The sequence below is a fragment of the Muscardinus avellanarius genome (genome assembly GCF_963383645.1).
Source record: "Muscardinus avellanarius genome assembly, chromosome: 8".
Classification (NCBI taxonomy): domain Eukaryota; kingdom Metazoa; phylum Chordata; class Mammalia; order Rodentia; family Gliridae; genus Muscardinus; species Muscardinus avellanarius.
This window is the reverse complement of record NC_137794.1, coordinates 86,849,901-86,868,721: the sequence shown is the minus strand read 5'-3', so window position 1 is coordinate 86,868,721 and position 18,821 is coordinate 86,849,901. Positions and strand designations below refer to the sequence as shown.

The following is an 18,821-nucleotide window of genomic DNA, read 5'->3' as shown; positions in this document are numbered from 1 at the left end:
ATCAGTTTCATTTTGACTTTTTAATGTCAAAATTAGTTTCCTTGTTAATTTTTTTTGTATTAGCTGACACTGTCTCTTTCTCAACACTCTCCACTATTAAAATTATTTGCCTGATCTTTTCTTGTTTGTTAAAGGGAAGCTAAAGGTATTTGGAGAACTCATTCATTGCTGAAATATCAGTTTTTAGCACAATGTTGAGGCCTGATAGGAACTCAATACATAATTGTTTAATGGAATTGAGTCATCTTGTCCCTACTGTTGAATTAGAAATAATTTATGTGTTGTAACCATGTTTTCCTATATTATTTTCCTTCCAAGGCTGGATAAAAGAGAAGCAGAGGTAAATTGGGATCTCTAACTGAGGGCAGAAAAATATACCTGAATACATTAATAATATTCACAAAACTTTGTAACTTATTTTTTTTTATTTTTGAGAGTTCTTTATATATTCTGGATTTTCCTTTGCCAGATATGTGTCTTAGAAATATTTTCTCCTATGTTGTGGCTTATCTTTTATTATTATAGCAATGTCTTTCAAAGAACATTTTTAATTTTATGAAATCTAATCTATCTTTTAAGGGTTGTGGGTTTAGTGCAATATTTACAAAGTAATCTTTATGTTTACCAGGATCACATTCATCCATGCTTCTAGAAGATTTTTAGTCTTAATTTTTACATGAAGGCTTATAATCCATTTTGAGTTTAATTTTTGTATATGAGTTATGAGCTATGATTCTTTTATATTTTTCATACACTCAATTTTTCTGACACCTTTACATTGAAAAAACTATTCTACACTCAATTGTCTTTGCATTTTTGTCAAAATTATTTTTCTGATACATGTATGAATCTATTTTTTGGGCTTTTCATTTCATTTTATTTCTCTGTGTAGCTATTCTTTGATAATATCATATTTTCTTGATTATTGTGCTTGGTAAGTCTTCAAACTGGACAAGGTGAGTTTTCAAGCTTTGTTCTTTTTTTTCAAAATTGTTTTGACTATTCCACTTTAATCTTTCCTTATAAATTTGAGTCACCCTTATAATTTCTTTAAAACATCTGATTGTGATTTTGATTGAGATTATGTTGAATCTCTAATAAATTGCTTTTAACTTTAAATAAAATTGTTTCAAGTATATCTAGCAAACACAATTTCAGTAACAATACAGAAAGCTTCAGATAATGAGGACTATAATGGATTTTAAATATGCACCTATCAAACAAATACGTTAAACTACCTACACTGATCCAACAAATGCTAGAAATGTATGAATGTTGACTAGCTAGAGATACTGATGATTCAAGGTTTGAAGGAGCTATGCAGTCCCTCTGACATAAAGAAAATATTTCCATTTATACTCAAAGGAGATAATAGTACAACTTGGCTTTCAAGATTTTTCCAAAATAAAAATGAGTCTAGAAAAGAATCCCATTCACCCATGTTCATTTTCACACACATAGTCATTTCGAGATTAAAATCTGTCTGCTTCACATCTCAAACAAAGGTGTTCTGAATTGACAAAAAAGTTTTACCTTATGGAATGAGGCTAACGTACATTATACATCAGTACAGTTATCTGGGAGTTTGCAGACATGTTTTTTAAATATCTATGTTCTCCACATAACTCTATACCACAAAACATTTAAAAGTTTTTCACCTGGGTGGAAATCTGTACCTGGTTGGCTAGTCAGTCCTGGGAGAGATTCCTGCAACTGGTAGGTTGAGGTCGAGGATGACGTGCCGTCGGCCGTGTTATTTGATGTCATGTACGCTCCATACGTGGAGGCTGAGTAATACTGTGCATACTGGTTTTGGCCAAAGGCTGTGTAAGATGGATACTCCTGAAACAAATAATTGAGATGTGCCTGTTTGAAAGAGAAATTACTTTCTTTCTAGTATGAGCCAAACAAAACAAAACAAAAACCAAAAGCAAACATACCTTATCACTATGGCAATTAAAAGATGAGTACTCAGTTCCTTTTGTTTCTGAGTCTACAGCTTTGGGGTAATCTTAACGAGTAAAGAATTATTTTGCTGGCATTTTACCCAGGCAAATAATAATGAACTCCCCTAATGGTTCTGCAAACTAGGTCCAGTATCAAATTTTAATCTGCCTAAAGTTTGCATATGCTTTATTTTGCATACAAAGATTCACATATTAGGATCTGTGCACTGGACAAGGGAAGAAGGAGATGGGATCAGCTATTATTTATGAAATCAGTCCTAACACCATCAGCAAGGAGGGGCTTGGTCACCTCTCCCTTTGATTCCACAGAGACCTTTCAACATGTGCTTGATTTCTGTTTCCCTTGTATACTATGCTTGATGATTTTGTCTTCCTGGAAGGAGGTACAGAGTAAATAAACACCAATGAATGTGGGATCTTTCTTAACTTGTCTCTGAAGCTAGGTAAAATTATGTGCTTGCTACTTGAGGTCTTGATCTGAGAGTCTTCAGTCAAGGTTTCGAATATTTAGTTTATCTTTTTTTGTTTCAGACATAAATGAAAGCATTGGATCATCTCCCTTAACCTGCATTTTATTAAAAATATTTTAGGAACATTAAAATGGTGAGAATGATCCCTCAGATCCTTTTGCATATTAAGATGATGAGTAAGGATGTTGTGATAAATGGGGTTTAATATGTCTACCATGTTTCAATCCAAATGTTATCAGTGATGACAAATCTTTGGTCAGGATTAAGATCCCCTGTTGTGACAAGTTCTGAAGGAAACAAAGATGCATGTTTGATGTGGTTTCTAAAAAAGGAAATTCTCTGTATAAGTATGTGTATTATCACAAAGGATTAAGTAATATGGCAGAAAACTAAGATTCCATTAATCTCCTAACTTCAGGATCTAATATTCTCCATGACTACCTGTGAGCCAAGGAAGAGAAACTCATCAATATTTGAAAGTTCCCAGCAACACATCTTTCTCAGATTAAAACACTGACCATAAACACTTACATAGGGCCAACTTTGTGTCTAGGACTCTAGGGGCTGAAATAGATCCACTCATGGAATCTTCATACTCTCTACATGTATTACTATTATTATTCCCATTTTCATACAAAAAGATGGAAGCACAAAATGCTTAAAAGATCTGCAGCCAGGTCACATAGCTAGTAGAATTCAGAGCCGGAACCAGAACTTAGAGCATCTACCTCCATCCTGCATGCCAAAGCTCTCTCTAGCCTTCTACGCCCATGCTGGAAAAGCAAGCACGCATTGGAAGGCGTCCTATCGGCCTCTGGGGAACAAGATGTCTTTTTCACTCCCACGAATCTCCACGCTCTCCCCTTCTCTTCCTGTCCACACTTGCACCCTAGTCTAAGCCACCTTTACTTCCTGTTACATCCAATGTCCTGCTTTTCTAATTTTCTAATTTTCTTCCTTTTCACTTTAGGCTTTTCTTCCAAAGACCTTAGGGTCTTTGGAGGAACATAAATTATATGATGCTCTTCTCCTACTCAGAGTCCTTTAATAACTTTCCACTGGGCTTGGAACAGAAGCTAAGTGCCTCATTGTAACTTTCAGGGCTCTATGTGAGCTGGGTCCTGCTTGGCTCTTCAAAAGCACATCTCTCCCCTTCCCCTTGGTCTTCCTTGAGTCCTCCCACCTCTGGAGTCTGGAAATGGACTTGATGTTTTCTTTATCTGAAACACTCTGGCCACTCTCTTCACCTAACTCTTATGAGTCGTGATCTAAATGTGGTTCCCATAGAACCTAACTTCATCTATTCACACATGATAATAATAAACTTCCATTAATTTCTTTAGCAGGATCCTGTTCTCTCCCTGCACGTTTTCTAATTCTGCAGAAGTTAACTTGTAGGCTCATTAATTTATTGTTTGCTTCTTTCTGTAGGCTGTAAGTTCCTTGAAGTAAGAATGAGGTCTGATACAATCAACACCATGTCCCTCAGTGTACAGACCAGTTCCTGACACTTAACAGATACGGTATCTGCTTAAAGAATAAACTGTCACTCCATCCACAGTGAGTGAGTGGACATATCCACTGAAATATTTTATACTGGATCCACTCTATTAAATCCTCAGATAATACTAAACTTGTTCTGTGGTTAAAACTGTGTAAATAAATTTTCTTCTTCTTTGTGAATTTTTGTTTAATCCTCCCAAGTTGAGTGGAATAGTTGTTAAACTACCGCTCTGCCTGGTGTATATGTCAATTATCACGTCTATTATATTCTATGATCTATCCATATTATTTCATGACTGTTTCTTCAGGAAGACTGCATCCTTCAGAGATGAGAAAAGGACACATACTATTTTTGAATTTTCACTGCCTATAGTTGTATAAATAAATAAATGAGTGAAATTAATCTATCAAATATCCTCAATTTTTAAGTAAAATATGTATAGATAGAGACTGATGATTTAAAATATTACTTTCACTAATGCCAAGCCATACAATTTAATCCTACCAACATATTTTTATTATACACTATTTTTTTGTAATAAGGGTAATGAGGATCAAACCCAAGGGGCATTCTACCTCCAAGATATACTCCTAGCCCTTTTTACCTTTTGTGTTGAAATGAGGTCTCGCTAGGTTACTGAGGCTGGTCACAAACCTGTGATCCTCGTGTCTCAGCTTTCCAAGTATTGGGATTACAAGCCTGTGGCACCATGGCTGGCTTATTACACACTATCTTAATAATCGAAATTGTCTTTTGTCCTTCTGTTATGTTAATACAACAATAATGAGGCAATTACTAGAATATCTTCAATAAATCCAAAGAGTAAACGTTTGTGCAATAATTTACATTTTGAAATAATAAAAGCTCAGCCATTGCCTTATAGTGAAAGAGTGTGTTGCCTGTTCAGAAATCACCTCTTTTAAGATAAACTACTGTGAACATGGCTGAGAATCAGGAAATACTGACAAAAGATTCTGAAGTGTCAACATAAGTCACAAATTCATCTCTGTGTCCAGTAGCTCAATCAGAAACATTCACTCTTGTGCCACATGTAAATCTAACAAGATTTTAAAACTTGCAAAAACATTAAAAAATATAATTAGGAGGATGACTAAGAACTATGAGAGGCAAGTTCAGTAACCAAAGCAAAAAGTGCAGCTGTCAGGATTATGAGGATCAAGCATTTATTTTGAAAAATCATAGAACTAAAAATTAAAAATCAACAGTAGTTCTAAGAGGCATTTTGTTTAGCAAACATATTCACTTTTAGTACTAAAAATGTTTTATTATCTACAAAATAACCCTATGATTGATTATAGTTCAATCTACTAATTAATTCTTAATGACAACTGTGCTTTGTCAAGAGAAATAAAACTGCATTTAGGATAGTTTAAGAAAAGAGACAGTCAGGCGTGGTGGCTCACACTTGTAATCCCAGCATTTGGGAGGCTGAGACAGGAGGATCATGGTTCATGGACAGCCTTAGCTACTTAGTGAGGCCCTTTGCCACTCAGTGAGACCCTGTTTCAAAATAAAGAATAAAAAATAGGGCTGGAGGTGTAACTTAGAGGTAGAATGCCCCTGGGTTCCATCCCCAGTACTGCAGAAAGAAAGAAAGAAAGAAAGAAAGAAAGAAAGAAAGAAAGAAAGAAAGAAAGAAAGAAAGAAAGAAAGAAAGAAAGAAAGAAGGAAAGAAAGAAAAGGAAAGAAAGAGAAAGAAAGAGAAAGAAAGAAAAAAGAAAAGAAAAGAAGAAAAGAGACAAATGTGCAATATATTGTATAATTACATCTGAAATGACTGAAGTAACTACTGCTTCCATGTTCAGTGGGCACATCTTTAACAATCAAAAAATCTAAAACAAAATAACACACATAAATCCTGTATAGGTATTTTTTTTTTTACTACTGTGAAATGCTGTCTTACTTAGAAATAAGAAAATTTTATTTTTGGAGAATGTACATTTGCATGGCAACTTAAAAGCACCCTTCAAAAGTCTGGAATATAAAAAGCATAATACAAGATATAAAAAAGATATAAAAAGCAAAATACAAAAAACAAAACAAAACTACTGTACCTGTTGTGAACCACTGAAATTCGTTGAATTGGAAACTGAATTATTTGCATAAATCGTAGATGATGGCGCAAAACTGGAACCTAGAGATAAAGAACAAATTGCATTTTTAAAGTTTTCATAGCAATTCAGCCATGACGGAATGAAATCCTGTCATTTACAACAACATGGGTGGAACTGGAGGATATTAAGTGAAATAAGCCAGGCAAAGAAAGACAAACATCACATGATCTCACTCAGACGTGGAATCTAAAGCAGTTGATCTTACAGAAGTTGAGAGTAGAATAGTGGTCATCACAGGCTGGTGAGTAGGAGAGGAGAAGGGCACTGAAAGGTTGACCAATGAATACTAAGTAACAGGAGAAATAAGTTTTAGGGTGCTATTCCTATTGCACAGTAAGGTGACTATAGATAATAATGCAATTCTATTTTTAAAATCTAAAGAAAGGATTTTGAATGTTTTCATCCAAAGAAATGATAAATGTTTGAGGATATAGCTTTATTTACTCTTATTTCAATGTTACATAAGGTATGCATGTATCATTACATCATATGGTATCTATAAGTATGTGCAATTATTATGCATAAATTAGAAATTAAATAACATTTCTATGTAACATCCCAGAAAAGTTTTCTTTGTAAAATAATGGAAAATACTTTACTTCTCAGAATTCATTGAGTGAAAAATTTAAAATTTTCTGTGAAGGTAGTGAAATTTGCAGTGGGAGCTTTAGCAAAACAAACAAACAAACAAAAATGTGTTTAGCTCCAGGCCTTTCCTAGCAGATCTTTGGAACTAACCCAGAGCACACTTAATAGTCTTCGTGAGGACTGAACCCATCATTCGAAGTCAAGTGCCTAGAAGTACAGGGACACTCAAAGAAAAAAATGCCATACTGACAGAGAATACTTCTAAGAAACTTTTGGAACTTTCAAAATGCACCAACTCCATTTATATTCAAAAACTAATAGAATCAAATATCTGCATGGGATTTTTAGGTAGGAAATAAGCAGAGAACCTATTGAGAAGTGATGCTCACAGCTCTCTATTTCATTATATCCTCTATGTGGAACTATAAAAGGTATGAATTTGGGTTCAGACACAAAGAACTGTTTAAACTATAAGAATCTAAGATCAGAAGTCTTTCTAAAACTTGACTACAACGTCTGAAATGTATTTAATGATTTTTCAAGATGAGGCAAAAACAAGTGAAGTATCCAGTAGAGATTCCCCGCCCCCCCCTCACTCCCTCCCTCCCTCCCTCTCTCTCTATCTCTCTCTCTGGTGGTACTGGGGTTCCTGGAAGCCCTTCTACCTCCGGGCTACACTCCCAGACCTATTTTTACATTTTTATTTGGAAACAGGGTCTCCTAAGCCAGCGCGCGCGGCTGGCTTTGAACCTGCGCGATCCTACCCTCTCTGTCTCCTTTTCTCTTTATTTTTAAATATGTCTTTATGGATTGTACTTATCAAGAGTAAAATGAAAAACTGTCAAGGTTACCGATTACCCTGTTTAGCAGTGTGTTTGGACTAGTAATAGACTGCATAATTAACATACTTTACTTGGCCTCTACGAGATGATTGAAGTTATGTGGGAAATAAAATGAAAATGTCTTTATGTTCTATCTCACTGTTAACTGAAGCTATGTGGCTTATAGTGACTATAGTATTTATGTAAATATGTTTCTATCTATAGTTTGGGTAGAAATGTCTAAGTTATTATTCTAGCTAAAATTGTCTAGGTAATTATTTTATTTAGGTCAACTGCTAAAATGTCAAAATGTAGTTGGTCAAAACATGTCAATATAGCCCCAAATTTGACAACAATTTGGACAAAATGACATTAAAAACAAGCGTTTAACATTTGTACTATGTTGCTAAAATTCTTTCTTCAACTATTATGTAAAGATAAAATATAATTTTTAATGGGAGTCCAAAATTAAGAAAAAGGTTTAAAAAGTCCTATAAGGAGGATGGCGGAAATGTAACAAATTATATAAACAGCTCTATTAAAAATATATCAATGAGAAGAGAGGTATTTTATGAATGAACAAAAAAAAATTCAGTGTTAGGTAGAATTTAGAAAAGTGCAAATTTATTTTTAAGTACAATCAAAATAGCATTGAATTCTTAAGAAATATTGAAGAGAAAATTCTGGGTTGTGCTGTGAGATTTTTCATTACTCTAGACCATAAGCACATGATATCCTGACCTGGTGTCTGGACTGAAGGTTACTTTTCTTGGACATGGTTTCCTGCTGATGTTTTGTATGGCTTACGCTTAAGTATTTATATTTGGTATGAGTCATGTTTCTTGATGTATATTCAACTATTTTCATCATGTTTCTGCCTACTTGCTTGTCTTTTCTTAATAAATTGTGTGAACTTTGGTTAAATTTGAAACTGTCTTCATGAATGGCTAGTTCTAAGTCTGAAGCCAATGGATCTCCTCCAGAGAATTTGTTTTCACACAACATAGTCTACCTGTGGCTACTTACCTGGCATTTGGTAAGAATACGGTGTCTGGCCGGGCTGTGGGGTAGAAAACCCTGGGCTGTAACTGAGGCAGCCACTTTGCAATGGGGACTGAGTTTGGGAAAGCCCACTCTCTGTCTTGATGGCTGGCAACATCACACCCAAATCTGTGTAGAAAACACAAGTGTAAACCACTTGACTAGTAAGATGATCTTCCTTCTGAGCTGTAACTTACATTAAAACATAAAACTACTAGACAGCAGGATCCTTCCTTATATCCAAAAAAAGAGAAGAAGAAGATGTGAAATACCGTAAGTGGGCAGGCTGTAGGGCTGTCCTGTCTGTGAGTAGGCTGTGTAGACCGCTGGCTGCTGCATCCCCGAATACTGTGTCTGGCCTGCATAAGCAGACATCGTTTGAGCTGCTGGTGTAGAAAGAATGTGTGGATAGGGCCTAAATATCAGAAAAATAGCATTATTGTGGCAACAAAGACTGCATATTAATTCAGACAACTTAGATTCAGTGAAACTGTATCATACCCAGGAAGTAGTTTTCCTCTATCCACAACAAAATTCTAGCAATACAGGAGGGAACAAAGCACTCTGGTAACCTTAAAAAATAATGTAAACTCTATTAAGACAACTACATTTGTAAAATGAGAAATTTGGCTTAGATGTTTCATCTAAAGTCTCTTTCAGGTCCACATAGCACTCCAATTAATATGTAGATGAGGAAAATGGAGTGTAAGCCAGTTAATTAACATTCTCATGAGCATTTTTACACTCACCAGGAGTGACCTAATGCTATGCAATGATTACAAAATTCTATTTAAAGACTCTTCTGAAAATTCATTACTCAAAATTATAAATCTTAAAAAAATTAAAAATAGGCAGGGTCTTTCTGAAAAGAAATGGAACACCATTTCAACCATCTCGTCACATTTTACGTAATGGTTCCCAATGGATACACAATCCCCAGCCTATACTTAAGCACATTATTGAAGCTGCGAAATTAACACATTATATGTTAATGTGTATGCAACAGGTTTCAAAATCTCATCACATATGACTGATTCCAAACAAGTTCAGCAATATACCTAATATCATTAAGCTTGAAATATCTACCTCTGTCCAAAAGAAACTATGTTAGTTATAAAAAAAAAAACGTATTTTCCAAAAGTATGTTTACTATAACTTGAATTCCAATAAAAACATATCAATGACAGAATGAATTATGATGTGTTGATGTTTGGGTAAAATGTAGTATCTTTATATTTTCTTCAAATTACCCACCAGTTTTGAATTTTTATTGAAAAATAGTACATTCTTGTTTGCATTTGATATTCTACTCAAACTACATAATAACCCAGAATGAAGGGAATTATACAGTTATAAAGTGATGTCTCCATTTTTTTTCTCTTTCATTTTTGTTTGTCTGGTTTTTGTATTGGCGATTAAACCCAGAAGCATTCTCCCTCTAATCCTTTTATAATTTTTTCTTATTTTGGAAACAGGGTCTCATTAACCTGCCGAGGGTCTCACTAAATTGTAGAGGCTGGACTCCATTCTGTAATCCTCCTGTCTCAGCCACTCAAGTACTGGGATTACAGGTATGTACCATCGTGCCTGGCCTGATGTTTCTATTTCTAATTTGTATAGGATATTTACTAATGTGTCTAATTTATCCAATTATCTATCCAAATACCTATAATACAGAAATGTTTGCCAACTGAAAATTGTTATATTGTGTGAATACAAATTAATTAATAAATATGATTCTGAAAAATTGTTTTAACAAAATTGAAACTACTGAGCACTTACTTGGAAGGATATAGCTGTGGGGAGTACTGATGCGTTGATCTGGGGCTATAGCCGCTACTTGTTATTACTGTAAAACAAACAAAAAACAATGCACACACACACAAAATTGCTTCATAAGTGCATTTCACTAGCGTGTACATAACCAACTTAAAGAAACTGCAATGTTAAATATATGTTTATAAAATTCGTTTCCTAAAATGAAACAGCTCCATTAACGTTATTTCCAAACTAAACTGCTTCGAAGTTTGTTCTAAGAGCATAAAATGAACATTTCTCTCATAAATCACTCTATATCTCTTCCATTTCTTTAAGCCAGTAGCAAGCTTTTATGTACTGATGTGTTATGAATACATTTATTCGATGAGACGGTAATTAAACTTTCATGATGTAAAAATATTTTAATGTATAAGCCTTGTCATAAATATAATATCTCCATATTTATTCTCATTAAAATAAAGTAAAAATAAGAAAAATTGATGTTCCAAACATCACTTCCTAATTGAAAGCATGCTGTTGGTTTCCATATCCTTTCCTTTTACCAATCAGAGGAGTGTTTAAAATGCAGAGTCCAAAATACTCCAGCAAAAACTGGTAAATACAGAACAATCCTGAGTGACAATGCAACACTTTATTTTAAACATAATCACAAAATGCAGTAGCGATCATATTTTCAAGTATATTTTGAATTCTCAGAGATAATACTTTTCTGAAGAGAACTTAAAAGTGAAAGTCAGGTTCTATTACCATCTCGTCCAAATATGCACCCTAAACTGAAATATATCCAGAAGTTTGGAAGTTTCTCTCTCCTTTAACCATCTGCCTTGACTAAGACAGATGCATGGCAAATATATGGGTTCTGATCTGTTGAGCCAGCCCCTTCAGAGCCAATCCATCCCGGGCAAGCACACAGAGTGTCTTATTAGGCCATCTGCTGTTCATTCACTTTTCAAAAAGATTAAAGTAATACATACTGCAGTGCTGGAATTAGTTTAGTCTAATCAATCATAGTTATACTTCAAAGTACTATGCCCTTTCTAAGTTGTTCATAATAATTCTGGAGCTAAACTTTTAGAATTGTAAAAGTGACAAATAGGTTTAGGTTGCTAACTGTTTTATGAAATATGATATATTTCTCCATCCAAATGCTACTAAGCACCCTTGTGATCTTTTGGCTTTGTGAACATATAGAATGTAATGTGTTTAGAATTCTATTTTGCCTGCAAGCTGAGGATGGAAAGCATATTGTAGTGTTCATAGCAAGAGTGTCATAGTTATAAAGTATATTTTCATGAATATTATGAATCAGTTTGTAAAATCATCAAATGTGGCTAAGTTGTTAAGCTCTAAAATTTTTTAGGAACCCCCTCCAAAAAATATATATATATAATTTAGCCAAGAAGACATTACTTTTCTACTTAATTTTTTAAAATGTAAAAAAACATTAAAAACTTTCAAACTAACTTTACAATAAACTCTTTATGCTACACCCTCTGGCACTAAATGCATGTTATATAATAATAGTGTTACTCTACAAAAAATTCATCAAATTGATTAATTTCTCAGTAGTGAATATTTTGTCTATTAGAAAAAGGTAAATGAAAATTCCATGTTTTTCTCTTTTTAATAGAACTTTATTTTGGTATACTCAAAATTTGGGCTATTTACACTGTAGTCAGTTATTTTCAAGATTAAAATAATAAAAGCTTTTGCAAAAGACATTATATAAAAAGAAACACCATCACAACATTTATTAAATAAGACAAAGAAAAATTCTACATTTCAGAAAAAAAAACATATGCATGAAAACAGTTTTGAACATATAGGATGCTTTTTCTCTTTAATGAGTGACTATATTTTTAGAATAATGGAGCCAGAACACCAGAGAGGATCAATCAACTCTTATAATTTCATATTAATGTCTTCATGTTCCTTTTCAAAATAAAAGACAAAACCTTTGCATAAGAGAACAAAGATGGTCATAGAAGGAATAAAAATTGGAGACTCTTTACTAAAGACTTTACTCTTTACTAAAATGTATTCATTTTATTCCAGCTCATAACTATAAGCAACAACAAAGTTGGGCTAAAGTCCACTGTGATTATACTGATCAGATAAAGACTTGTTTCTACAAAGATAGCTTGATCTCCAGAAAGATGTGTGGGATACCATGCATGAATGTGTAGGACCTTTGCTTTATTCCTAACTATCACTTACTTAACTGTAGTTATTACTCAAAACACTCAAATCAGTCTATTTTATTAATTCTGCAAACAAAAATAAGCAGAACTTAAATTTTGTTGGTCTTCAAAATGTCCTGAAAAGTAATTTTTAAGATGTGTGTGTGTGTGTGTTTGTGCAAGTGTGTGTGTGTGTGTGTGTGTGTGTGTGTGTGTGTGTGTTACTGGGGATTGATTGAACCCAGTGGCAGTCTACTTCTGAACTATATCTCCAGCCATTTCTAATTTTTTAAAAACAGGATCTTACTAGGTTGCTGAGTCCCTATGCTGCTGATGCCTTCTTGAACCTGTGATCCTCCTGTCTCAGCCTCTCAATTGCTGGGATTCAGGTGTGTGCCACCACACCTGGCAAATTTTTAAAAAATTTAATGCCTATTCTCAGTTTTGCAGAAGATGGTGTCAAGCGATTTTAAGGTTTTACTCTTATAATGATACTTTAGAAGAGTGACTATCAATGGAATGGGAAGCATGGGCAGATCCATCTGCCAGGAGGCAGTTAAAGTAGCTGAAGAGGTTTTTCTTTTTTTTGCAGTGTTCCATTTAGGGGAGGTGCTACCAACCATTTGGATTCCATGCAGAGTGCTGCTTGAGCATATTACAATGCACAGCACAACTCTCTCACAATAAAGAATTAGCCCCAAACTTTAGTAATGCTGCTATTGAGAATCCTTGTCCTAAATCACTGCTGTCAAGTAGGACTCTCCATGGTTTTGCATATATCCTATATTTGAGTTGTCTAGGATGGTAGCTACTAACCACAGGCAATAATTCAACATGAAAATGTCGCTAGTATGCCTAAACACAAACATATTTTACCAAATTCTAACTAATTTAAATTTTAATAGCCATATAGGACAAGTGGCTACTTTATTGGACTGTATAGCCCTAAGACGTTCTTAAAGCAAACTGGAAAAATACGTGCAAAGAAAACATGAGTGAATTTCAGACAGCATGATTGTTGACACCTATTTATTTTCCTCACTTTATATTTTCCAATGGAGTATTATAGAAAGGACCCAGAGGCCAATTAACAATACACAGTTCTACTTATTTATACCACCGATCAGCCGTGAGACCTTGTCTTGTGGCCATATCGTCTTTGTTTTCTGTGTGCACCTTGCTATTCTTGTCTGTAAAATGGAGCAGAGAGCTCTGAAGTTCCTTCTGGAGCCAACATTCTAAATTAATATTGTCTTTTAAATTTCAGCATACTTATATACTCTTGAAGCATGAAAGCAGCTACATAGTAAATCCATCCCATTCCTTAAAAACTCATTCACATAGGTTTATTATGCAGAAAGTTAAGGAGGGTTATTATGGGGTATGTGAGCAATCAGAATAAAAGAGAAATAAGTACCTATTAACCTTCTCAGAGGCAGGTGAATTGCTGGAAAGGTTGGGAACACATGAGTCTCTATGTAGAGTTTGTCTACTATTAACTATTTCTGTTTGGAATACTAATATTTCTTTGAATATATAACAAACGCTTCCAGTTGGTATGAACTAATAAAACTGGATCATCTGCTTTATTAAAAATGGCATACATACTACAGTGACACGTGCTTAAATCCATATCTCAACATTTTTTACATAAAGCATACCCACATAAAAACCTTGCACATGAGAGCATGGATAACTGTGAAATATATTAAAGCAGAATAAGAGAACCAGGATTTAATTGCTACAAATATTTTTCTAGGTTTAACGTGCATCTTTATGATACACATATCCCTTCGGAGGCTTAAAGAATATCCTTTCACGAGGAAATAAGCCAAACAAAACACTGTAATTTAAGAAAAAAAGTCTTTAGATTAATTTCATTTGTGCCCTCTGTGCCCAGCTGGGAGTTATCAGATATTTATATTGTAAAAGGAATGATGTTTAAAGACACACTATTGTTCTCTTTGAAGCACAGGATTTCTGTCTAAGTCTGGGTTCTAATGCAACCAGCATGTATCCCCCTGAAGTCCATTAACCTTTAATACTTGTCACTCAGCTGCTTACACAGGAGGACTTCTTTAAACCCAAAGAGGAAACAAGGTTACTTAGAAGGAATCAAATGGATAGTTTTACATCTAGAATGGCAGAAATGAGGCAATTTTTAATGGAATTTAAATGGGCAAGTTGAAGGAACAAAGTCGGCTATCACAACCTAACGACTAGATGAATTAAACACTGTATACAATAACAACAGAAGCCAGCTCTGCTTGTTTCTTGATAAGAAAGGTGTGCAATTGTTTCACTGTTGACCTAAAACCTGGCAACATGACTGCAACGTTTCTAAAGATTCAGAACTTTAGGATAATTTGTCCTAAAAAAAAAAGTGAATTTATTGCTAACCAGGTTTCTAATAGCCGCGCTGCTGATGCTGCTACTCACAAGGAGGGTGGTGTGCGTGTACCCTGATGTGGATGTAATGACACACAAGCTAAAGGCTTTACCTGACCCAGTAAAAGTGTCAAGCGCTCCATCTCCAGTCGTGCTTGTGGTTTCACTGCTGTTCAAGGGCTCTGTTTTGACTGCAAGAAGAGACACTACATAGAAGAACAAGTACATGTGAGTTTTAAGTCTAAATTTATATCAATGACCCTGACTGTTCTACTACGGATTGTGCTAGCTACCATGGGCATGCAAGAGAAAACTTGAGAAGTCCATGAGAAAAGTTTTGTTAATTTAGCTTCTAAATGGGCATGCATATATAGAGGATTTATTCCAAAATCCTCTGGCTAAGCTAGTTTTCTAAACCTGGCTTTTAAAGGCAGTCAACCTTAGAAAGTGAAACAGCAGTACGTAAATTTGCACTTTCAACTCACTTTAGGGCACTCTGATATGGTCAGTAGACAGCAGAAAAGGGTCACCAGTCGGTATTTAGTGCATTTAATTGAATGCACAACAGAGATTTACTAGTTTGTATTTTATTCTTCCCAAGATATTAAAAAATAAATTATTGCCTGGGAATCAACTGGAGGCATATGAGAATACAGAAACCATAAGCCTATTCACATGATGGGTGAAAAATGAGGCACTCATCGACTTCTCTGCGCTACAGGAGACCAAGAAGGCTTAAAGTGCAGGGCTTTTCATATTAATGCTCTCACCATTTTTAATGTGTTATCGCGATAAGCAAAGAATAAGAGATGACTTGTATGCCCTTGTGACATGTTATTTCTACTTTGAGGTGGTGTATTTTGGCAGAATTCTCCCTTGGCAGTGGCGAGGCCTGGCACACAGTGTTATTATGAGATGCAGGGAGTGGGGGCAGCGATAAGACCTCTATCCATTTGGTCACACCATATTTTCCCTTTGTTGGCAAAGCTCTACTACGTATATCATAGCAGTAAGGGAAGACACTCAATTATTTTCTACTTAACACCTCTTGTGTTTCCTGGTCATAAATGGAATGATACAGTTAAGTAACTTGGAAGCAAGCAGAAAACTATAAAAAGGAAAGCCTAAGGCCAGCCAACCATGAATAAATCTGCCAGAAATGAACAGTGGGTCATACAGCACCCACCAACCGAGCATGCCAGTAACTTGCTCTGTTAGAAAAGCGGTTAATTGATGGAATGACATGCAGTAATGATTATGCTCTTTCCACATGAACAGACTTAAACAGAGCCTCAGTGAGCTCTGGGTTAATTTAGCATCCACAATTTAATAATGATATGGCAATGTTGGAAGATTCAGAGGTGAACTGGTAAGGCTAGAACCATTAGAGGAAGTAAAAAACAGTTTATACATCCAATTATTTGTATAATGATGAACAACAAATTGGTGGTTACTACTTTTCAACAGTAGTTTGCACAGTTGTGCAGATTATGGTTATAGCTGATCAGCAACTATACTCATCACTCTATTTATTACTACAAAATTACTGATCATTTGTTGAGAGTTCACTATGTGCTAGACTATATACATTTAGCTATCATTTGAACGATCCTGATGCATACAAATTACTGTATCTGTGTGTGTGTGTGTGTGTGTGTGTGTGTGTGTGTTTGTGGTACTGGGGATGAAATTTAGGGGCTTTCTACTTCCCAGCTATACTCTCAGACCTATTTTTTAATATTTTATTTGGAAACAGAGTCTCACTACGTTGCTGAGAGCCTCACTAAGTAGCTGAGGCTAGCTTCAAACCTGCATGATCCTCCTGTCTCAGCCTCCCAAGTACTGGGATTACAAACATGCACCACCATGCCCAGCTACTCTATCTTTTTGGAGAAGAAAGGATGATGGAGATTGAACATTCTATCTCCAGGGACATTCTACCTCTGAGCTACAACCTCAGCCCTTTATAATTCTTTACTTTTAAACAGAATTTCACTAAGTTGCTGAGATGAGTCTTGAATTTTTTATCTATTTTATCCAAAAAGATGCTGAAGGTTGGGTGGGCTGAGGAGTCTATCTAAGTCCTATTATAGAAACTGACAGAGATAAGATATGAATTAAGGATTTTTGCTTTTTTTCCTATATGTCAGGGATTGAATGCAGGGTCATTCTATCTTTGCACTACCCTCCCAGCCTTTATTTTATTTTTATTTTGAAACAAGGCCTTGCTAAGTTTCAGAAAGCCTAGCTAAGTTGCTGAGGCTGGCCTGAAACCTGTGACCCTTCTGTTTTAGCCTCTCAAGTACTGCGATTATCAGCATGGACCATCATTCTTGGCTAGGTCTTTAGCTTTAAAATTCATAATTACTTGGCTTCAGGTATGAAAATGGCTATGTTCCTGACAGTATTTCTTCACGAAAGCTAAGAGCACTTAAAGTAGATAATAACAGCACACAATTAAAAAGTGCTTAATATATCCCAGGTGCTCTTCTTGTGCTTTGCAGTAACATGTTTACTATCTCAACAGTCTGTAGACAAAACTATTATCTTCATTTTTTCAGAGGAAGAAACTGAGGCACAAATAGATTAAATGCCTTCTCCATCGTCACATTTCTAGAAAGAGCTAAAATCTGAGATAAATTGTTGTGTTTGTAGATTCCAATTATTAAACCAAATAGCATTTTAGGGTACTCCAATGAATCAATAATACCTTTAATATGTACAAAGATAATCTAGGGAATGATCAAGAAACAAAGCAGGGCTACAGTCTGTGATGTGAAGTTCATATTTTCTTGACATTTATGCCAAAAAGTAGAGTTCAAGCCTTTCAGATAAACTAAGACAAAAGATTCTTAAAACTTTCAAATTCTAATGGTGGCTAAGTTCCTATTTAAACAAGTCTGTGTTTATAAAGAATACTTGTCAAATAGATTTGCTGTACCATGTGACGAATAATATATTTCACTCGTGGACTGCAGAAGACAGCAGAGTGTGAATCTTACAAAACTGTTCTAGAAGCCAGAAATGAAGATCAATTTTGTTATTCTGGATTTTTCTTTTTGACTGTGAGAGTCGGTTTTATAAACTTAGTATTTGCTCTTATTATAATTTCATAAATTCAAAACTTTCAGGCAAACACAAGAAGAAAGAAAAAGAAGAAATTTCTTTTTTCTTATCTTGTTCATAATATTAGTAATTTTTCATGAAAATGTAAAGATCTGTATTCATTCAAAGATAGTAAAAGGTGGTTTATTTTACTGAGCAAAAGCATCTTGAAGAAATATGGATATATCCAAAATATATGAAGAGTTGCAGAAATACCAAGATATGCTCAGTGTGGGTATATAGATATACCCAAAACATATGAAGAGATGTAGAAATACCAAGATGTGTTCAGCGTACTAAAGTGAGTGAATGTTAAGGTAATAAAATTAAAATAAGGAGTATCTTGATATTCATAAAACAGTTAACTAGGGACATGATGGTGCACACTTGTAATCCTAGTACTTGGGAGGCTGAGACAGGAGGATTGTGGGTTCTCAGACAGCTTCACCTACTTAGTGAGGTCCTAATCAACTTAGTGAGACTTTCTTTCAAAAATAAAGAATAAAATCTGGGTGTGGTAGCATACACTTGTAATCCCAGTACTTGGGAGATTGAGATGGGAGGTTTGCAGGTTCATGGCCAGCCTCAGCCCTGCACAATTTAGTGAGACCCTGTTTTAAAACAAAGAATAAGAAAAATATAGGCTAGGGGTGTATCTCGGAAGTAGAATGCCCCTGGGTTTCATTCCCAGTACTGCAAAATAAATAAATTAAATAAATAAATAATAATAAATATGGCTAGGAGTGTAGCTTGGAGGTGGAATGTCGCTGGGTTCCATCCCCAGTCCCCCCCCAAAAAATTATAATTAGTATCTATGGATTAAATCCAGATCAAGTGATTACT

General features: G+C 34.9%; 1 protein-coding gene across 8 annotated transcripts in view; it reads right to left on the bottom strand.

Annotated features, from left to right (window-relative positions):
• The window catches only part of EYA4 (EYA transcriptional coactivator and phosphatase 4), a gene marked incomplete at both ends in the record, with an annotated part of 249,408 nt that overhangs the window by 48,717 nt on the left and 181,870 nt on the right, over nt 1-18,821 (bottom strand). For 4 of the 8 annotated variants that reach the window (XM_080700213.1, XM_080700212.1, XM_080700216.1 and 1 more), the window contains 6 exons: nt 1,677-1,842; nt 6,017-6,096; nt 8,512-8,655; nt 8,799-8,941; nt 10,309-10,375; nt 14,987-15,079. In XM_080700213.1, coding sequence (XP_080556339.1) covers nt 1,677-1,842; nt 6,017-6,096; nt 8,512-8,655; nt 8,799-8,941; nt 10,309-10,375; nt 14,987-15,079 — 693 coding nt within the window. Of the gene's footprint in view, nt 1-1,658; nt 1,843-6,016; nt 6,097-8,511; nt 8,656-8,798; nt 8,942-10,308; nt 10,376-14,986; nt 15,080-18,821 lie in introns of all 8 variants that reach the window. The other 4 variants (XM_080700211.1, XM_080700214.1, XM_080700217.1 and 1 more) reach the window with 3 other exon arrangements.